Source organism: Ammospiza nelsoni, chromosome 8 (genome assembly GCF_027579445.1).
Source record: "Ammospiza nelsoni isolate bAmmNel1 chromosome 8, bAmmNel1.pri, whole genome shotgun sequence".
NCBI lineage: Eukaryota > Metazoa > Chordata > Aves > Passeriformes > Passerellidae > Ammospiza > Ammospiza nelsoni.
Genome location: NC_080640.1, coordinates 3,968,339 through 3,991,514, shown reverse-complemented (window position 1 = coordinate 3,991,514; position 23,176 = coordinate 3,968,339). Strand labels below are relative to the sequence as shown.

The following is a 23,176-nucleotide window of genomic DNA, read 5'->3' as shown; positions in this document are numbered from 1 at the left end:
CAGTGCCTCCAGTCTCTGAGGAGCTGCAGTTTAATTCTGCATTACAGAGCCCACTGTCACCTTTGCAAAGGGCTGGAGCACTAAGGAGAGCTGTCTTTACATACACAGCTCAAATATTTCCATTCTCCAGGTTTCTCTCCTCTTTCTCACCATTATTTTCCCTCCTTATTAGTTCTCCACTCTCACACAGATAACGAGATACAGAACATGAAATTTCTTGTTCCATCTGCACTTCTAATAAGAAAATATTTTAAAATATGTTTTTTAATGATCATTAATTGTTGTGTTTTAAATACAAAGATTAGCAGGAGTTGCATTCACCGGGTGCTTCTGAGCAAGAAGAGTTAAACCAAAATCCCTGTTCCTGTCCAATTAGCAGTAGTCAAGTATTTAATGAGCCCTCAGTGCCTTCTGGAAGCAGAGCAGGAGGATTATATAATACAGATGTTAAACTTTTCACTTTTGTTGATGGGGAAAACCTAAACATCAGCCAGTGGCATATGCTACTCTACATAAATGTGCTTCCCCTCCACTTGAGAAACAGCCACAATTATTTTCCCCTCACATACTGTACAACATTCTGATTAATCTGCTGTGAAATGTTTTGCCATACACACTAATTGCTCAGTTTTAATATGTGTATTTAAGAAAATGGCTTTGTGTTGCCAAGAGCGACTCTTTCCTAGTGCCTGAACATGCAAATCCAGCCTCAAAAACACAGGAAATAAAATTAAATCAATCCCTTCTTTGCCTTTGTGCAGTTTATCCAGTGCAGAAAGTTTATATGTAAAATTGCTGGAGAACTTGCATTCACTGCAGTCAAAATAATGTGCAGGAAAAATCATGGCTGGGTTTTAAAGGCATGAGGAGGTGCTGGGTATCTGTGGTGCACATGCTTCTCTAGGGACTGAAATGAAATCTAATATTTCTAAATGAAATAAATACTGAAAATATTATTTAATATTTATATAAATATTAGATATTTTCTAAATTAAATTTATCTAATGCCATGGCATGAGCAATGAGAGTTTCTGTGCAGGACCACTGCAAGGAAGCAGATGGAAGAGGAGAGAGGCAGTTTCAAGGTGTGGTACAATGAGGAGATGTCACTCACACAAAAGGATGGGTGGGAGAGCTTCTGCAAGCACTTTTTTAGAGGTCTTACCATAATGTAACAGAGAAGGACATAAATCATAATTAAAATATCATCAAGAAATAAAGCAAATCAGATGAAACAAATCCAAAATATAATTGGTCCTAAAAAATCAGGGTAATATTCAGCATCTATATTGTCCATCTTTACTTAATGGAACTCAGTGTGACAGCTGTTAGTGACAAGGCCAATGCCATCTTTTCTGGATTGATTCATAATGATGTTTCCTATTGCACTTAGGAAAATTAAATTCATAAATTGGATAATGAAGTGGTCAAGTTAGTTCTCAGAGAATGCTTTAGAATCTGTAGAAATGTACGGGATTGTACTTTCAGACCTAAGAGTTCAAGGTTTTCCCCAAACTCATCCAACATTTTTTAACCTCCTGAAAAAATATTTGAAAAGCTAATTCTCAACTGTAGCCTTTAAAGGCTGGCCAACACTAACTATGCATGGGCCAACATAAAAGCCATAAAAGCCACGTCCAAAATCCCAAAAATGTTCATGCAGTGGACCTGCAAGTTCCAAACATGAGCCAGGTTCAGCTAAACCTGGGTTTCAGAGACACTGGCCTGCATCTGTTTGCCATTAGTGCTGCTCCTGTTGTCAGCCCACTGGTGGCAGATGCCTGTGTCATTTCCTAATTTCAGGGAATATGCTGCTTGACTGATGCACTTAGAAAAACATGAGGATTTTGAGCAAAGGCAAACGTGCATAATGCTGTTAAAAATGGGTTTCTAATTGGGCTTTCCTGGAAATCAAGGTTTTGGCCACACCACAGGCCATGGCTTCCCCTGTGTGCTCCTTAACAGGGTGACAGGCTTGGGTGTGTGGAGATTGATCCAGGCTGTGATTTATCCTGGCAGCAGGAATGCCTGTGCAGCCCATGCAAAATTTAAGTGTAAGGACATCCAAGTGTTTTAGAAATAGGAGAGTAGCAGGCAAACAGTAGCTTTTTATGGCATTTCATTGCAACTGCCAGTGCATGTGAGTGAGGGCTGATCTGAGGCTGAGTTCAGTCAGCAGGAGGCTGTAATCAGGACTTCCTTATCTGGAATCTCTCCCTGCAGCCCCTGCTTCAGCTCTGACACTGGCTGTAGTGCTTTGCAGCAGTTTTCCTCTTGTCACCTTGTGTGGGGGTTTGGACTGGGTTGGTTTCTTCCTTACAAACAGTCTTGAGTGCACAGAGTTCTTAAAGCTAATGCTTTGAACGTGCATTTGTGGAAAACTTGGCTGCAAAAGTAGCAGTCACCAGGTATTAACGACAGCAATGACATCTGGAAATATTCCTCCTAGAACACACATTTTTGTGTGCTGCAACCCACACCAGGCAGTGCAGGCTTTACCCTAATTAGCAAGGGAACACTAATTGGAACTTTGCCACTCACTTCCAGCCACGGTGTGCCACGAGGCTCCGTTGACAGTGCCATCCTCCTTCTGGAAGTCCTCGGTGTGGCAGGCCCTCCTCCTGGCGTCCGTCATCAGGCGGTGTGTGGAGGCGTAGGAGTAGGCCAGCCAGCGGAACACGTGGTCGTCAGGGGTGGGTGTGTAGTCCTGGGTTTTCCACATGGACCTCACCATGTCGTAGGGATAGGCCACCACCAGCTCTCCCCCCTGCAGGTTGCCACCCAGCACAAAAGGGATTTTTTCCATCCAGGCGATGATCGCCCGCGTCTCCACTGCCACCTGGGAGAAAAAGCGACAGCAGATCTGGTTCAGCGTGGAAATCTGATTGTACTGCTTCAAAGGAGAGCAGGATCAGGAGTTGCTGAGAGTGAGAAGCCAGCAGAAGGGATGTGGGAAAGGAGAAGGCCTTCTTTAAATTATGGTACTTGTCAGCCATTTTGGGAGGTCACAGATATGCCTTAAGAGCTAACAGAACCTTCACATCAGTAATTTATGGAACAGGAACATCTATGCAGAGTGAGGCCCAGAGCAGGAACTGACAGAGGTGTCAGATGGTGACATTGCTCCCCCTCTTTGTTTACAAAAGAAAGGATTTTAAACATAGAAATAATGGCCATAAATTAAAACACAGGAAGTTTCAACTCAAACTTTTCCATGAGGGTGGCAGAGCACCCCAGCAGGTGCACAGGGAGGTCATGGAGTCTCCCTCTCTGGACACATCCCAAACCCACCTGGATGTGTTCCTGTGTCACCCACTCCAGGTGACCCTGCCTTGGATTGATCTCCAGAGGCCCCTTTAAACTGTTGCTATTTCATGATTGTGTGATTCTAAAGTACTAAAATCTGCCACAGTGAAGCTGCTATTAAAAGCTGACATTATAATTCAAAGGTCAGGCCAAAATAAGTTAAATTTCTGGCACTACAATCCAATAAATGACGTTAACATAAGCCCACAGCAAGGTTTTGCATGTATCTGATCTGTTGCTGTGTTTTTCAAGATAAGAACATATTTCAAGTAAGAGCAAGTAAGAAAATCCCAGGACAAATCTGTGAGTGAGTTTTCAAAGAGCTCATCTATGCCACAAAACCTGGGAGAAGCCTGATCCACATGGCTGAGCTCATGCTGTGCTTCTCTTTGTCTACCTTGCTGCCTAAAAGTTGGGTTTGGAGTCCTCCAGGCTCTTGCAATAGCTGATGGAAAAGAAAATCCTCTAGGAAACAGTTTCTTCCTTGAGACCTGTCTCTGAATCCTGGGGGAAATGGTGCTTTTGTGGTGCATTTTTATTTCCACTGACATAAAGGGAATCATTGACTTAGATCAGGTGTGGAACTTCACTCCCAGGTTATTCATCTCTTGAGAATGTAAATCTCACTCTCTCAGGACGTCCCAGCTTTTGTGTCCCCTCTCCTGGCCTTACTCACAGTGGCATTTTCGGACAGGTACCAGTCAGGGATCGGGATGTGATGGTTTGGAACTTTTCTTTTACTTTTCTTCTGATCTTCTGACTCCCAGAGCAGAGAGTTTAGGTCAGGGAAGTTATTGTTGATGTCAATGCCATCCTGAGTCCATCGTCCTAGAGACCAGCCCCCCAATTCTGAACCCTTGGATTTAAAAAAAATAAAAATAAAGAAAAAAATAATTAATGTTCATTTAGATTACAGACACCTATGAGCCCCTGCAGAATGTTTGGGAATGTCCCAGAGATAATTCTATATAGAGAAATGGAAGATTAATTATTTAATTAACTGAATTAACTCATTGGCACTTTAAAAAAGTTTTTGTATGAAATCTTGAATGAGGTGAAGGAAAACCCATGAAAATTTACTTGAGGTTAGCCAAAATATATCTCTCAATGGAGACAGCAGACATTCCCTCCCATGACTATGATTTTGACTTTCCTATTCCAGTCTTCTGCAGACTGCTCTGGATGATTTTCCAACGCATTTGACCAGCCTCTACAATTTTTCCTGGTGTCTGTCTTCATCCAGACTGAATTATTATGATGCCCAACACATCATGCTCTCCTTAAAGGCACACTATAAAATTTCAGCTGGAGAGGAATGCAAATTTTCACATGCTGAGCTTGGTTTCTAGTGAGAAACAGATTGCACAAATTTTCCATTTTCCATAATGGAGTTCCCATGGCTCTGTACATCTCAGGATGGTTTCCCCTGGCAGTGTTTGTGATCCTTCTTTCATGTACATTTTCCTGTTAGCCAACATCACATCAAACACTGTTTCTTTCAGCTTTTCCCCAAGACAGTTTGTGTTTACTTTGATGTGCCCATCTTTTCATTTTTAAATTTTGATCGCTCACAAAATGTGATCTTTGAAGAAAATAAAGACAGGAGGAGCATTTTTGATCCATCTACTGGAAAGAAAAGAATTCCTTGATGTGCTCATCATCCCCATTACCGCTTTATAGGCCTTGTCATATCCATCAGGGTTCACTGAGGGCAGCAGGTGGATCCTGGTGTCCTGGATGAGGTGCACAATGCGTGGGTTCCCAGCCAGGTATTCCTGGCACATGAACTGCATGAGCAGAAGGATCAGCTCTCGGCCAAGCACTTCATTCCCATGAGCTCCTGCAATGTAGTGGAATTCTGGCTCTCCTGTGGAAAAAAAAAACACGGAGCAGAGTTGTAGTCAGAGCAGCAAATCAAATCTCTATCAAACAGCTTCAATGTCAATCAGCAACATTTCACTTAAGGAGTGTGGAGAAATGTCTCAGCTGCACAGATGAGAGGTGAAAATGTCAGTTTGGAGAAATAAATTGCTTTCTGTTGCTATTTTAGAACTGGCTTGTGTATTAGCAATATCTAAAGCCACTGAGTAAAAGCTCTAAAACCCATATTTGATTAAACATATCTTTAATTATACTCACAACTTCAGCATGTTAGAGGTGGATTTTAACAGTTTTAAAGGTCTAAAAGTCACATGAAAAATACTGAAAAATAGTTTGCTAGAAGAGAATTTTCCTAATAACCAATCTAAGGATATTATTCATGGATACAGCAAAGCACAAAATTCTTTTATTCCAACAGCTCTCCCAGGCACTGGCACAGTGAGAACAACCAAAGATCGAATGAGTTTCTTCTATGCTGAAGAATTATATCATGGTAGGAAACTGAACCCCAAACCTCATGAGTGAAAAATTATTTGGAGATTTGACCTGTCCCTGCAATGCATTAAGGTAAATTTCTATCCAAAGCTACATCAATGCCATAACTAAAATCCATCCTCCAGTATTAAAGTTCACTTTTATTTTACTACTGTGAAGAACGATCATTAAAGAATTTGATCCCACATTCAAAATGTCCTCTATTTGTGCTTGCCCTCCTCTTCCCAATTTAGAAATACAGCACTGAGGTTCAACCCACATACATTTGAAATCTTTGCTGCCATGAATATAATTCCATCAGTGATAATTAGTGCAGATATGGAGGAAGAGGAGGGGGAAAAAGGCCAAATTCCAACACCCCTTCAACAGATTTAGTGAAGATTAAAATCCTAACCAACTTCGTGTTCTCCTGGGTTGTCAGAAATCTCCACTGCATACAGCTTCAGTCCTTGGTGGCTTTTTCCAATATTGTAAATTCTTGTGATATTTGGGCACATTTTATTCACAGTTTTCATCAGCTGCCAACAAAAAAAGAGGAAAAAAAGAACATATTAAGACAATGCAGCATCACAACAGATCCATGATGAATTAGTTCATTCTAAATTGAATGTGGCACAAACTCTTAATTTTCTTCTCTGATTACTTCTTAGTTGTAAAAACTTTATGCTTAGTTCATGAATTTATAGCTCTGCTATCTCATTTTTAAAACATTATGCCATAGAGAGTAATTAAAATAATGGAGAGTGAATAAAATAACCACACCCTGTGAGGTACTATAGATAAAGGACTTGAGGTGACCCAGGGTGTCAGTGCACAGAAATGCATTTATTTTGCAGGTTGCCACATTTCAACAGAAATATGAATTTTTCCACTCTGCCAGCAAGCAGAGATCCTGCATTAAAAGCAGTTCTATTTTAGCTAAAGGCTACAACCCTGCTGTATAAATAATGTTACTGACTCAGACCTGTGTTTACTAATTTCTCCCCTCACACCTTCTTCAAACTGAAGCAAACTGAGCTGGCTGATGGCTCCCTGCATCCATGCAGCTCCATCCATGAGAAATGGGGAATGTGAGCCTGTTGTCTCAGAGCTCCTCTGAAACCCCTGACTCTGAAACTCCCATGTGCAGGAGCTTTCCTGACGTGCCTGGCACTCCAGTGCTCACAGGATACCAGGAACATCAATTTAGAGACGTGGTTGAAAGTATGGAAATGCTCATTAATAGTGAGAAAAATGCCCAGAACCAAGTTCAAAGTCTGTTACATTCAGTGGAAATATTTGTGTTGGCCTCAGCAAACTCCCCATCATGTCTTTAATTGCAAACATGTGATTATTTTCTGAGTCAAAGAACTTTTCCTGCATTAGACCTTTGTAGTGACATTTGCTGTGACTCTTTTGGTAATGTAATGCAGTGGAGTTAATGGAAATACAATGCTGAAAATCAACATATTTCATATTTGATCTTCTCATTCTTATTTCCTACAAATGGCAAAATATTTCAACTATGATCTGGGTTTGTTGTCTCAAAGATAAGGTTGTACTCAAATACCCACATCAAACATGTAACAGCTTCCTGTACCACATGAATAAATACAAATACATATATAGAAATTAAAAAATAAGAAATATTTTGGGCTGTGAAACAATCCTGCACACAAAACACAGTGAGGGTTCCCATTGACTGGAAGAAGAAGACTGAATGCTCTTTTACAAGGAGAAAACTGGAGCTGCAAATTTCATCTTCCTAAGCAGAGAGTTCTACTAAAATTACCTGACACTGAGAAAATCCCTCCCTCTCACAAATACTCGACTTATTGCAATGTAATGTGATGCTTCCAGAACATGGCCCAGGGAACAGCATCTCCTCCTCCCTCAGTGTTGATAATAAATCAAAAACCAGCATTTTTCTAGGATGCTTTGTGGTGAAGTAGCCATGAAAAGTGACAATAATGCAATTTTTGGGGGTTGGGCATGTTTTTGATTGCTGTTGTTTGTTTGTTTGTTTTTAATAATAAGTTGATTCTGGCAGTTATTATTCCATTTTGCACTGAGGTTTTGAGAATAGTTTTGGGTATATAAGACTTGCTGCAATGCAACCCATAACATTCTGCCCATCAGCAATGAAAATCCAATGAGCTCTAAAAAAATTAACTATTTTGACACAGAAATTGGGAGAGCACACAGTTCACAATTCTCAACCACAGTCACAGATTTTCCATTTGTAAGAAGAGTGCAAAAACACTCTGGTTTAAAGCTGTGGTTTTTTTCCCCCAAGATATTTCTAACCTGACCAACCTGTCTTTCTGCAATGACAACATAAGTGCATTTTATTTTATTGTTCTTGACAGTAATTATGCCAATTGAGTTCCTACTCGTCTAATCTTTGTGCTAAGAAATATAGGCCATGAAATCTCTACCAAAATAAACGTGTGACTCAGTACACAATTGCTCAATAAAACCCAGTGGTGATTCATGCAGTATAAATACACTGAAAACCCAGCACACAGCAAGTGATTCACACACATCAAGTCCAAACATATTATCTTTATATTTGAAGGGAAAGTGGGCAGAAATATTTCTTCAGGACAGCCCACACTTGTGTCTGTGGTGATAATGAAGCAAGATTAAGAACAATAACAAAGCCAAGAACTTGTTTGAAGCTAAAGGAACAAGAATAACAACGCTGGTAAGTTTAAAATTATACTAGCAGAGGTTTTTTTTCTGGTATTTCTGGTGAATTTTTGCTGATTTTCACAACTGTGAATATGGAATGGGACTCTAGAGTTTATTCTGATTATTCAAACCCACAGAAATAGATGAGAAAACTGATGGCTAAATCAGAGTCAAATCTAGAAGGAGAAACCACCCTGTCATTCACCACTCAAATACATATGGAAGAAAAAGAGGGGCATATTATATGAAAATACTTCCTCTGTCACATAGTGTCACCTCTTTCAGGTTCATTTATGTACAAATTAAGACTTTGGGACTTTATTGGACTGCTTCTTTTAATAGATTTAAGCAGAGAAAATATTTTAAAACCATATTGCAGACAGAGTTTAAAATGAAAATAATAGTTTAATTTTTGTGGAATTCAGATTCCACATGGCTGAAAAGCCTTCACCCATCCACCCTCCATCACACACCATCCTTCTTTGCCTACCTGCCTCATCTCCTTGTAGTTGTGATGCCTAAAGTCCAGATTATCAGTGGTTGTCATTTCATTTCTTCTGTGGTAATAATTGTTTGGGTCTGAGAAAGAAAAAAAGGAGTTTTCTCATGCTTAGGAATTTCAAATATAGAGATGCTTTGGCACAATGCATGTAAGAAACATAGAAATCTGAATTCCACTGTCCTGTGTGTATCTAAAACAGGTTTTCAAAAGCAAAACTCAGAGAAACAACTAATCTGAAATATTTCTAATCACTGCACAAATCAATTCATAGAGATCCAAACAAAAGCAAGGTGGCACCAGCTTTCCAGACAGCTCCTCTGCACAAAAACCTGAATTTCAACAGAAAAGCAGAAGGGCAGCCTTAGGCTGCAGAGGAGGGAAAAAGTCATTGGGAAATGATGAGTCAGATGCAAGATAAAAGAGTGGAAGAAAAATCAAATTAGAGGAAAAAGCCACAGTAAATGCTTTGTGTCCACTTGATTAATTTACTATTGCGAGGAATTTTTGTTTTCCTGATGAGTATTTTCCAAGTTCATGCACTGACTGCAAAACATGGAAAGGAATAATTTGGCACATTAAGCATTCCTAATTATCTTCCAAAGGAGTTCCTGTGGAAGTCAGAGGTGTTTGTTACTAAAAATTTACATATTCACTTATTTATGGATATTTTTTATAGTTTGTTCATTTTGGAGTATCAAAGGAGGATGTGTGGTTAGAAAAGAATCTTCTGTTTCCTTGACATTCCAGGCCCTTCACCTGGAAAAAAAAACCCAAAAAGAAACAGGACAAGACTGTTATGGCTGAGCTTTGAAGTTCCTGATAAATGTGCTCCTAGCCTAATCTATTATGATTTATTTTCAGAGACAAACAAGTCTATTTGGAAAACATCAGACACATTCCTTAACTTGCCACATCTGGGATGTCTGGAATTCTGAGTAATCATTTGTCAAGCCAGTGGCTGTCAGGCTTCTATGAAAAATTGTTTCCCTTCACACAAAATCATCTTCATTGGTTTAAAATTATTGAGGGAGAAGCAAAATATGAAAAAGTTTAAATGTCATCCTTATTGCAACACAAAAAGACATTGTCTCTAGAGAAAAAAATAGTTTTAAACCATTATATTCCCATAATATCACCTGTCAGCTGTGACTTTTTTTGTGGGGGGAAAAAAAAGAACAATTCTGAGTAGGAAAAATATGTAGTTACCATCCCACAGCAACAAATCCTTACTGAAATTATGGAAAACTCACAACAGTGTGAAATACTTTATAACATTTTTAAGTTTCATATTTCCTGCATCAAAACCACTAAATATTCTCATAAAATTCTAAAGTTTTGGGGCTTTTTTGCTCCATTTAAGTTATTTATGAAATGAAACATGCAAGTCTAATTAAGCTTCACAGTAACATGACCCATCCTTGTCTCCACTTCCATTTCCTAATCTACAGCAGAGATGCTGAAAGGTCAGTTGAAGGCTGCTCTACAAATATGACAGAAAAATGTCCCCAGAAAAATCTTGTCTCATCAAAACCCATGTTAATTTGTAGAAATCACTCATTGATATACTGATGAAAAATGGAAATCATAAAGAAAACCACCACTTCTTCTAAAAGGAGACAATGTGTTCAATGCCCCACAGAACGTCTTCATAATTGAAAAAATACCTCCACATTGTAAAAATATAAAAATAAATGTCATAAAACTGCCAGGATGTTGAAAGTTTTCTGTATCCCCATGAGCCAAAATATACAGCAACCGATTTTTTTCCCTGATACTTTAATCCCATGCCTTTCAAAGCCTGGCTCTTTTTCCATACATCAAACACTAATATCATGGGAATGACTGTGAATGCTGTAGAGTTGGTGGAAACTTAAAAAAATTGCAGTGAAAATGATGGTATCTCTGGCCCTTCCTCAACAACAGAGCTCAATTTGACAGTTCCCTGGGGAATTAACACTCATATTTTGCCAGGCTCTGCTGCAGCCTGCTTGGATAGCTGGAGTTCTGCTGCAGCAGGAATACAGATTAGAACATTAAAAGCTAAAAGGTAGAAAGACAAACAAGGCTTGCACACAGCTGGATGGGTCCACTTTGGTAAAAATTATTTTTTGAATAAAACTGAGAATAAAAGACTGAAAAACTCAAACTACAGAAGATTTATAAGAGAAATATACTGATTTATTCACAGAAATTCTGCAGAAAGTCTCTCTTTCTTCCATGGAGAAAAGATCCTGCAAAACTGTGGCACTCACGTTTATACAGAGGGGTATATTAGCTTTTTTCTACCACTAATTTGCTTATGCATCAAAAGTAGAGGTAATGAAGTTTGCTGGGAGAGGCACCTTGTGCTCTTCATCTTTCTACTCTTGTAAAGATGGACAAGTGACTAAAGCTGTTAAATCACAGATTCACAGGAGCACAGATTGGTATGGGTTGGAAGGAACCTTAAATCCCACCCAGTGCCACCCCAGCCATGGGCAGGGACACCTCCCACTGTCCCAGGGTGCTCCAAGGCCAATGTCCAGCCTGGCCTGGGGCACTGCCAGGGATCCAGGGGCAGCCACAGCTACTCTGGGCACCTGTGCCAGGGCCTGCCCACCCTCACAGGGAATAATTCCTTCCCAAAATCCCATCTAAACCTGCCCTCTGGCTGTGGGAAGCCATTCCCATTGTCCTGTCACTCCAGGCCGTTGTCCAAAGTCTCTCTCTCCATCTTTTTTGTAGTTTCCCTCAGGGATTGGAAGGCCACAATTACATCACCCCAAGGCCTTCCCCTCTCCAGGATGAACAAACCCAATTCTCTCAGCTTTTCCTCACAGCAGAGCTGCTCCATCCCTCTGATCACCTCCGAGGTCTCCAACAGCTCCACGTCTTTCTGATGCCTCAGGTTTAGCTTTTCTATTTCTCAGATTCTGTGCTGCTTTAGTGTGTGGGTCTGGGTTCACATCAGGGATAGTGAGCTCTGTGCACAGAGCAGGGAGACAAAACAATTCCTGCTCCAGCTGGGCACCAAGGACAAATGATCCAAATCTCAGCCCAGGAGCACAAACACCGTGGGCTGGAGAGAGAAAAACAAGCAGGGTGGGACTGCCTGGGCTAAAGCTGGAATGGGACAATGAACTGCAAGGTGCAAATGGAGCAGAACTGATCATAGGGACAGAGCCCGTGCCCGGCCGTGCATTTTGGGGCCATTTTGGTTCATCTTGGGTGCAGCCCTGGCTGGGCTCTTGTGCTGCCCACGGTGGATCCACTGAGGCATTTTAATAAATCCCTGCTTTATTCTGTAACCCTGTCCAGCCTCTGTTCTAGGGCAGCCTTCACAAGGCATCACTACCTGTGCTGGGGATCCCAAAACTCCAAGTGGGTTCATGCCCAACAACTTTACAGCATGAGGGCTCTGAAAACTGCCCAGAAAAAGTACCAAAAGTACCAGAAAGGACCAGTTGCTTGGCAGTTGATGAAAAAAAGGGGCATTTTCACTTATTACAGCTCTACAGCACCTCAGCCAGCGAGGCCCTGATGCTTCCAGTGGGTTTCAGCTTCTCAGAAGTGCTGTTCCAAATGAAGGCAATCCAAAGGTTTCAGAGAAGTTTTTAATAAAAAGAATATTCTGGTTTAAATCCCTTAGACTGCCTTAAAAACCCCAATGTGCTGTTTCACAAATGACTGCGGGTTTTTTTTTAATTTCCATGTAATTTAAGTGAATTTGACTTGTCTTCACTAAATTGAACATCTCACAGACAGCACATGTGTAATCTTGAAATAAATCCGCTGGCAGCCACATCAGGTGATTCTAAGTTTTTTTCCACATGATCTATTTCATGGCAGCCTCATGAGCATTGCTCATGAGCATTAACATCACACATGAAATCAGCAATGAAATAATATTTTTCAACTATAAACTGATTCTTTTCTCCTTTTATTCTCAAAAGTAGATGCTGGATTTAGAGCTGCTGTTGACACGGACATTTATAATGAAAGATACTTGTAAAAAGCCACATTTTTATCAAAAAATGATCAGAACTTTAGACTTGACCAGGTAGCCTGGCACTAAGAGAGAAGCAGTAAAAATAAGACTGAAGCCACTGCAAAACACAGTGCTCCATTACAGAGCTGGTAAAGTTCTTTTTTTATCTTGGCTTCAAAGTAATGGCATGATCATGGTACCAGTGATAGTTTTCTATATAAGAACTATTAAAAATTAAATTCCATCACAAATTTATTCCGTTAAAATAATTGTCTCTTGCCTTGAATACTCTACAATATAAATAAATGCATGAAGAACTCAACTGATTTTCTCTCTCCAATCTCTGGGTGCTTTTGATCACATATAATTTTGTTTTGACCTTCCTTAGATTTGAGGAATAGAAGGCAAGGAAAGCACATCCATCCCTCTGAGGCAATTGCAAAAGATTGTGTGTGTCAGCTTCCCTCTATGTAAATACCAGCATTTTTGGAAAGTGGAGAGGGAATTAAATGTTTTTGGGTTTTGTCCTCTTTTGCCCTCTTTTTTGAGACATGGCAGCACTGATTGTTGTTACAGGTAAGATTTTCTGGCATCTTTCCTCCATGGAAATGTCTTTCTCTTGGTGAAACAGCAAATCCCTTCTGTTGCCCAAAGATAGCATTGACATAGTTGGACAACACAGCTTTTTTTTCCTTTCTTTTTTTTTAAAGCTACTGTAACAATCTACAAAAAGTTATTTGTCCACACTAGCCTAAGATACAACAAAAGTGTATGCTATGGATAAGCATTTCACTGATAAAAATTACAATTATCTTATATAATACTGCTTAGATAAGTATGTTCCAGTTGTCCAAATTGTTTTTTATCATGATTTATCCAATTTTCAGTGCATCTAGCACACTCAGCAGCTTTTAAGGACAAGACCCTACCCACAGGAATGGGTTCTAGCTGTCTTTAACCATTTCCATCTCATTCAGACAGTGATAACCTAGAATATCAATCTTATTCAGGTTTTTTCTTTTCCTTTTATCTTTTCTCTTTATTCCTTTATTACCCTCACTTCTGAGCCTGCTTGATGGAAAGCTAATACAGAACACAGACTGAATGCAAATGGTTTAATATATTCAGGGATTAATGAAGGCATAAACCCTAAAATCACAAATCTAGAAGACATGAAAAGAAATTTAGAGTTAGGAAAATGGGTTTCTTTCCTTCCATCATCCTTTAGTTGTTGGGCTATTTCCCTATGCCCTGAGCTTTGGACAGGCTAGAGGTGTGTCAACTAACAGAGCTCCACCTCCTGATTTTGGTGAATTTAGGAAAATTGGTCATTTTGATGGGAAAAAAACCTGTCAGAAAAGAAGAGCCCTTGATTTCCAGTCCCACAGTCAATACAGAGTGTCAGAGCAGCACCGCCAAATTTACTGCTCCCACTGCCAAACCACCCAGACGTTTAACTTGGAATGAGCAAAATGACACCAATAAAAGGTGAGGAATCCACTTAGAGGGAGCTGCAAAAACATGTCCCATCCCAGAGGAAGAAAACGTGCTTGGAAAGGCCTCTGGAACCTGGGGAACAGCTTTGTCCCGGGCACCTCGCGTGCGACGCGCAAAATGAGCACGGAGAAAGAAATGCCAGCTCTTTCTGAGCTAAAAAGATGGGTCAGCACTTATCAAAACCTATTAGTTCTTCAGTCCAATTACATTTTGAATGAACACACCCCATTCCCATTGTGTTTCTCAATGAATGATTCTGGTATTTTCTTTCAGGAATATACTGAATCAGCCACTGCGGGCAATTAACTCAATAAATGACTACCAGGGGGATGCTCTGATGCTGTTTCCGTGTGAATCCAAGATCTGTGAAAAGCTGGAAGAGCACTCAGCAGGACAGTGCTGAAAGTGGGGATGTGTTCCCAGCTTCACCCACTGACACAGACCCGTGAAGCTGAAGGGTAACAAATGCCAGCACTGCCGAGCAGAATCTGGCCCTGGATGGGTGTAAAGCCAGTAAGAATCCAGGGTGAAAAACTGCTGCACTCAATAAAAATCACCTTTCCAAATACTGACATTTTTGCTTTTTTTCCTGTTTAGATGCAGTTTTAGGAAAGAGAAAGGGATCACGAGAATTTACATACAAATTGCCCTAGGAAACAGTCAGATCACCCATGCAATCTTGTTTTTTTAATAAAGGCACTTACAGGTACTATGGCTTGCATATCAAAAGTTATCCTGATACTCTCTGTGGGCTTGGGCAGATATTTCTATTTCTTTCTGCATAACCCCACTCACTAAAGATAAATATTATACCAAAAGCAAAGCTGTCCAAAGGAAATGCACTTTTTGAGTCTAGTCACATGCAGCCATGCCAACATGAACCAGCAAAGGCTCTCACCTGGCAAGGGGCAGCCCAGGATCTCCAGCCTCATGCAGATGCTGCCCTCCTGGAACCAGGAGCGCGGGTTGATGCGGATGTAACGCGCCACCAGCGGCACCGGCAGCATGTTCAGCACTGGGATCTCCTTCTCGCTGTTCCCTTCAAAAATCTGGGGGAAAGAAAGGGCAACATCAGTGCTTCAGACTGACTCAGAGTGCTTTTGGTAAGAGAAATGTAAATGTAAAATGTAAAATCACCTTTCAGCTCCAGGCTGATGGTGGCTCGGGCCAGATCTGCTCTTTGAGGATGGCAATCCCCCTATTCCCCCATGGCAATTCTTATTCTGTACCTTGGGATTTGCTCTTGAAATCAATGAGAGATGCTGCCACTGACTAATCTGTGGCCAGCCCCTGCTTTCCCACCTCTGCTCTTCCCCATAAAACATGTTTTGTTCTACTCACCAGATCTCCAGACTCGTTCCTCACAGCAGTCCATGCATGGCTGTCATTGCTCACCAACACTCGGTAAGAGGTCACCCAGTTACTCCTTGAAAAAGAGAATAAATAAGTTACTTTTCAGAACTTAGAATGGCTGCACATTATTTAATATAATCAAACTTATAAGGCTGCTAGCAGTGGAAATCCCATTTGGCAAAGTCATGCCAATCTGGATTCAACACACTTTTCAAAAAGCCTGGCACAAAGAGGCAAAATCCTGGTGAGATAATATTCTGGGATTCCAGGGGGTGAGAGACTTGCTGCTCTCCTCTCCTTTTATATGCAGAGTTTGGGATAAATGGCTTATCTAGGATAGATTTATGCAGTGTTCAAAGATCATCTTTTCAGCTGCAGAGCATTTATTAGTTCTGCTGTTATTATCAGAGAGGATGGGAAAAAAGTAATAAATCCTCAAGGATGAAACATCTGTGAATTTCAACCAGCAAAATTTCCATTTCTTTCAATAGAAGAATAACTGGTGCCTGCAGTTATTCTTGTATTTATTAGCAAGAGACAGGGACAGAGAGACAATTGATCACAGGACTACTGCACTCCTACAATATCCTGATCAATCCCCAATAGGCTGATTTTTCTAATGTCATCTGATTTACAGCAAAATCCCCTTTCATCTAAAAAAGTCAAATACTTCAGTTATGTCTCATCTGGATCCAGCTAAAGAAGAGTATGAGCAAATGTAAAATGCTGCTTCCTATATTCTGGATTAAAGCTGTGGAGTTTCACACTGCTCAGGCATTACCTGTGGACAGGTAACAATGTGTGTACAGGGCTGGAGAAGGCTGGAGAAGGCAATGCCCAACTCTCCTCCCACATTTGTTACTCAGAAAGGGCAGCAGTGATTTGTTTTTTCCCCTAACACCTGGTTTCAGTAGGCAGGGACTTGGAGGAGACTTGTGGCTTGGAGGAACATTTGTACCATGAAGTCAGTCCAGGATGATTAAATTCCATATTTATGTGCAACCAGCAGGGCTCTGAGCTGCTCTTCTTCAGCACAGCTAAGCTACAGTCCCATGGCTGGGAGTGAAACCAGGGCTAGGAAAGCTCTTGGCACTGCAGAGAAGAAAAGGGCACTTGGGCAGGTATTAGAGAAGCAGCAGAGCATAAAAATTGAAGATCAGGAGTGCCTGGAAGGACAGAAACACCTAAGGACTTCCTCTTGTACTGCTCCTGTACAAATACAATTCTGATTTGTTTTGTTTTTTCTTTTAAAATCAGCTAATAATGGCAAACTACCTATGAACACACACTCCACATTGAACCCACTGTGCCTGTGTTTAGGGACAAACCAGCCTTTTTGTGCTCACTAAAGAGTCAGGCTTCTAATGAAGACCAAAAAGGGACAAGGATGGAACAAGGGAAAAACCATCAGCTCCAGTTCACCAAACCTTGTACAAAACAGACAACTGAGGTTTTTTACACATCTGAAAACAAAGATGAGGTAAATATTTAGTAGGATTTGGAAAATCACGTCTGGAAATTCTATACTAATGCCCACAAAAGTAAAAAAATGAGATTTTGACAAAAACCCAACAAAATAACAACTGAACAAACCCAGCTCTGTTTTAGACACTAAACCAGTCCTTTGCAACTCTTTCACCAGCCTCCTTCAGTGAATAGACTTTGCCATTCATGTTAGATTAAATGGAAAAATCTTGACTATTGCCAAGCAGGCAACTTTTTGTTATGGCAATGAAAAGAAGGGTACATCTATCACTTGTAATGCACACAACTTTAGTATTTGGTAAACAACTGTAACAAGTTAGCAGCACTCTGAAAATCCTAATTGCCTGCCTTTCAGTGGAAGGGCTCCTGGGGTAGGAGATTTACTGCAGAGCTGAGAAGTGCCGTGCTGGCGTCTCTAAAATTTGGCTGTAAAATGATAAATGACACACAACAAAATAAACAGTGACTTCAGCATGCTGGATAAGTTTCTCCTGACTCTTGCAAAGAACTTTCTTCCCTCAGCTTCTCTGTATTCTCAAGTTGAAGAAAGGCTGATTTACTTCTGTCAAATAAAGGAGCTGACAAGAGGGAAGGAAAGGGAGTTGTGACAAGGACATAGAGTGCCAGGACAGGGGTGATGAAAAAAAGTAGGTTTGGATCAGATATTGGGAAAAAATTCTTGGTTGTGATGGTGCTGAGGCCCTGGCACAGGGTGCCCAGATCCCTGGCAGTGACCAAGGCCAGGTTGGACAGGGCTTGGAGCAGCCTGGGACAGTGGAAGGTGTCCCTGCCCATGGCAGGGGTGGAATGGGATGAGCTTTAAGGTCCCTTCCAGCCCAAAGCATTCTATAAAATGGCCAACAGCAAAACTCTAAAAAGAGGAAAATAGCTTTTTCTGAATTACTAGGAAAATACAAGCTTGAGAGCAAAACTCCTGGGTTTGAAGGAGGGTGCTGGTGGCACTGTAAATATTCAGTGCACATACAATTATATTGAGCTTTTTGCTGTTTTTTTTCTTAATTTTTATTTTTATTTTTATTTTTATTTTATTTCCTTGCTCATTTTGTTGGGAGTTTACATGAGCTTTGCATAATTGTTTCTTTTACTATTCTTGGTCATCTCTCAAAATCAGGCTAAAGGACCAAGAGAGGCAACGGCACAACCCAAATTACATCATTGCTCCTGAAGTATTACAGAACTTTTACTTCAACTGCACAGATCAGATAAGGAAGGCAAACACAACACATCCATATTCATTGCTCAACATTTGCAGAAGCAATTCAAACAGAGTACTAAAGTCACATGAAACCATGACAAACATGGACAGACTTTTGTAAGAAAATCATGGCACATACAGGGTTTTAAAAGAACAAGCTTGATTTACTGGCATGAGAAAATGCTGCTGTCACAGTAACATTTCTAAGCTGGGACTTTCATTTAACATATTTTGATTTTCTCACTCCCTACCACTACAAAAGTTCAAACCTCTCCCAAAGGAAAACACATACAAGTAGTCCTGCACATTTTCCATCTTGAGTGGCAACAAGCAGCGTGCTGTGGAGGGACAGAATGCAATTAAAACCCTAATGGACTGCATCCAGTCTTGGACACTGGCAGGATAGAAGGACCTCAGAGGGTCATGGAGGAGGTAAATCAGTGCAATGTAAGAAGGTACACACCATATACTATTCATTGTGTTTGCCTGTGAGGAAAAAGCTGAATAAAAACATCACAGGGATCAGATCCTTCTCTCACTTAAAGCCTCCAGGGGCTTAAATCCTTCCCACTTTTCCCCCAATGCCACCATAAAAACAGTTTCTGACAATGTTAAGGAGGCTCCTGTAAATTCAGACTGCCCTGGGAAATGGCACCTTCTCCCTAAAAGCCACATCCCCACGCTGGGGCAGGGGAGCTGTGTGTGGGTTCTTGGGTCAGAGGATCTGGAAAAAAAACCAGCAAAGCCCTAACTGACTGAGTGTCATCAAACCCCAGACGCTTCCACAGCTCCAGACAGACAAGAACTCACTAAATCCTCCCAAGAGCTGCAGCTTTCCCTCCCGTGTGTGGCACAGGAGGGCTGCTGACCCCAGGGAGCAGCTGGATGTGGAACAGCATTTCCTGGGATCCAGGAGTTCCAGAAACACCTGGTTTATTCATGCAGGCACAGAAATTTAAAGCTTTTTTTGTGGCAATCCATCAGAGGAACATGGCAGCTAAAGCCAAGCCTTGTGCTAGGAGAAATATTGGGGAATTTTGTGTGTGTGATCACCTGGTGACACCAAGATCCATCTCCTCAGGTTTGGGATTTGCAGACAGGGATTTCTGTCACATCCAATCTCCTTGGAGCCCATCAGCACTGGACAATAAAGCTGTCTAAGGAAGGCTGAAATAAAGCTGTAATGTTTTCCAAGACTCAGGATGTCCCTGCTGTTGTTTCACAGAAGCTTTTCTGGTTTCACTCTATAAAATCTCTCAGGACCTACCACAGCACTCCTAAGAGAAAAATACAGATATTTGCTGGGGTTATAGAGCTGAGGAGACTGAATTCCAGGGAAGTCCTAGGCCAGCATTCTCAAAAGAGAGCATTAATTATGGAGCTCTTTCTTGGCACAGAAGCCATTGTGTGACAATCCAGGAGTGTTTGAGGTTACCCCCAGCCCATCACCCTCTGCCACAAAGTGACACTTCTGCCTCACAAATTTCCTCCATGCTGGAAAAAGATCCAAGGTACAGATTTGACAGGGAGCCTTTGGATTCAGGTGCATCCCTTTCAAATAATCCCTTTTAAAATTTATGGCAGCCTTATCTCTTCAGACGCAGCCAATCTGAAAAATCTGAGTATCCACTGACAATATTAATCAATTCTTTTCAGAGACAGTAAATGCAAAAATCAAAATATTATTCAAATTAACTTAATAGAGGGTGGATTTTTGAATTATTACTAATTATTTGATTTTTATCTGTAATGCACTGGCCTTAGACAAAGCTTATTTGAACACCTTCAATTTCAAATTCAGTCTTTTGTGATGCATGGAAATGTCCTGCTTTTCCATTTTTATCCAAAAAGAAAAGGTGAGGGAATAAATAACTTGCCCAGGGACAGAGACAGTAAACCTGAATCAAAGCAGAGAATTAAAAGCAGATCTCCTACAGCTTTGGAAGGTTCCAGTCCCAATAATCAGCTTTTCCTTATCTACCCACAGCATCAGCTACTGAGCAAAAAGATCATGGGCAGCACCAGAACAGCAAAACACCTTCCAGCTGAGCCTGCCCTGATACAATTTCCTGACTTTTCTCTCTGTGTGTTGGACAAAGGCTGAATCCCAGCTCAGGAGAATGGGAAGCAGAGGAAGGATGCCAGGTTTTTCCTGCCCAGGCTCCAGCAGGCAGAGGATCAGCTGGGAATTGGGATTGTTTGGGTTTTTTCCCTTTGAGCAGCTCCTGCTGCATGCCATGTTTAAATGCCAAGCTTCTCAGTCATGGAAAGCTGACCGGCAACAAGTGAAATAAATCTAAAATAAATATTGATCCTCATCTCTGAGGGTGCTTTTCCACATCAAGGAAAGCCCAGGGGATTTGAGGTGCTGGTGAGCAGAAGCTCAAGCCCAGAGTGGCAGAGATGGGCCACAAAGAAGACTGAAGGGATGGAGCATCTTCCTGTCTGGAAAGGAGAGAACTGGGGGTGTTGAGCCTGCAGAAGGCTCTGGATTGGACCTTAGAGCAACTTCCAGGGCCTGAAGGGGCTCCAGGAGAGCTGGAGAGGGACTGGGGACAAGGGATGGAGGGACAGGACACAGGGAATGGCTCCCACTGCCAGAAGGCAGGGATGGATGGGAGATTGGGAACTGGGAATTGTTCCTGTGAGAATGGATTGCCCAGAGCAGCTGTGGCTGCTCCTGGATCCCTGGAAGTGTCCAAGACCAGGCTTGGGATCATGGAAGGTGTCCTATGGCAGGGGGATTGGAGCAGGATGACTTTTGATATCCATCCTAACCCAAAATATTCCATGATTCTCTGACATTCGTGGAATTAGACCAGCAAACACCAGCAGAGCTCCCATGAACAACAGACCTGGCTCCAACTGAGCATTTTATTCTTCTGCTGTCAGGCCAACCTGATTTATCTGCAATAGAACCCCTAAAATTAATATAAAATAGACCCATTCAGGCAAATAAATGTGTACCCAGCAATAATAAATAAAGTGTAACACCAAAATACTTGATATAGCAAAATCTCTGTACCAAAAAAATGCTGGACAAGCTTTATACTAAATGATACTCATGCAACAGAATCAGCATGCTGGCAATTAAATGGGTTTCTACTTGAAAAATTAATTTGTACTCTCATGCAATTAAATGTAAAACCATTAATATTAGTATTCTATAATAATAATTATGCTGATAAAATTTTAAATCACCCACTGCCAAACAGCTTCCAAATCAGCCAAGTCAGAAAATGCCCAGGCAAACCACAGGTAGCCCAGCAAGTTTTGCAAACTAATTAAAATAAATATGATTTAGGAGATGGAGATTGACTAGCCAGCAAGGGTATTTTTTTAATAATTGAAATCTTTGAATGTTTAATTTTTAAAATTGCTTCTAGCTGACTGAAATGAATGTACTGCTGTGAAATCCATCTCTTTGGAGGCCCAACGAAGAAAAGCTCAGACCCAGAATTTCACTTGCTTGAAATGAATTCAGCACAGATTTTTCAAAGCTTTACTCAATAAACAGGAGTTGGGGTTGCCAATACCTTTCCAACCCAACATTTGCAACTTACAGCTGGGTTTTTACAAGAATTTTATTAATTCTATAAAATCTGGTGCCACTGTGGATGTTTCTTTTTTTGCTGTGGTACATTCAGCCAGAAATGCCTGAAGGTGCCAGGCTCAGAGACATCCTCTGCCCCAAACATTTTGGTCTTAAACCATTTTGGGCCACTCTACAATGAGACCTGCATGAGTTTGAAATTCTTTCAGAATTTTCTGTATCTGCTGAACACAACCAAGCTGTGATGCCTTTTCTTCTGAACCTCTTTTTGTGGCATTCTTAATTTTCCATTCTTTTTTTGTGCATACCTCACCTTTGTAAATCATTCATGTATTTTGAGGAGAGCTATCCAGACTTTCCAGGCAATTCCTTACTTCATGAATGTTAAAATACAGGAAAATGAAAAGCCCTGAGAGTCACCAGCAGACAAACACTGCCATTTGTGCCCACAGCTGAGAGAATATTTACAGCAATGCTGGAGGCTCTCAAGCCCACAGAGAGGTGGCCAAGTGCCACCCAGTGCATGTGGAAGGGACATTGGTTTGGGAAGGGCACAAGTGGAGGGACAAGGAGCTTGATGAACATGACCCCCACCCAACCATTCTTGTTGTACCAAGTCATCGTTCACGTGCCAAAGACACAAACCCAGGCTGTGATGAGTAAGGGTGAGCAATCAGCTGCAGCAGATGCCCAAATTCACTAGAAGTCTCCTTCCCCAAAAGGATTCGCCTCATTTGATTTCAAGTCCCTTCCACAGAGGTTGCAAAGCTTTCCTTCCTCTTCTGAGCATCCCCACTGTGCAGGGCAGGTTCTGTCCCCTCCTCAGCCCCCTCTGGGAGTGCAGAGTGACCACAGCCCCGGGGTGGCACTGTCCTGTTCCCTGCAGTGAGTGACAAAGACTGGGCACAGGATCCCCGTGACAAATCAGAGCCACAACAGAACAGCATCAGCTCTGACATTTCTGTCAGACAGACTTGGGAAAGCATCAATCTGTGCCTGGGTGTGCTGTCAGCACCCCACCCACACAGGATCACCCCAGCTGGTCACAGAGGCAGCTCCCCAGAGGTGGGGAGGGCTCATCAGTGACAAAATCCTGGGCAGGGGGCAAGAACTGAGCTGGAAAATCAACAGGGCACAGGGAGTGAAATTAAACAAATAGATGGACAGCCCTGGAGGTGCAGCTGTCAAAGGCTGGCTCATGAAAACCCATGAGAGGGATTCACCAAGCCACACCCAGAGAAAATCAAA

The 23,176-nt window shown here is 41.4% G+C and overlaps 1 protein-coding gene across 2 annotated transcripts in view; it reads right to left on the bottom strand.

Moving 5' to 3' along the window:
• Positions 1–23,176, bottom strand: part of CPXM2 (carboxypeptidase X, M14 family member 2) — a 66,375-nt gene that overhangs the window by 8,730 nt on the left and 34,469 nt on the right. The window contains exons 4-10 of one of the 2 annotated variants that reach the window (XM_059477015.1): positions 15,663–15,747; positions 15,220–15,370; positions 8,846–8,934; positions 6,077–6,200; positions 4,977–5,173; positions 3,983–4,162; positions 2,542–2,839 (exon numbers count right to left, since the gene is read on the bottom strand). In XM_059477015.1, the coding sequence (XP_059332998.1) occupies positions 2,542–2,839; positions 3,983–4,162; positions 4,977–5,173; positions 6,077–6,200; positions 8,846–8,934; positions 15,220–15,370; positions 15,663–15,747 (1,124 nt within the window). The remainder of the gene's footprint in view (positions 1–2,541; positions 2,840–3,982; positions 4,163–4,976; positions 5,174–6,076; positions 6,201–8,845; positions 8,935–15,219; positions 15,371–15,662; positions 15,748–23,176) is intronic. The other variant, XM_059477016.1, reaches the window with a different exon arrangement.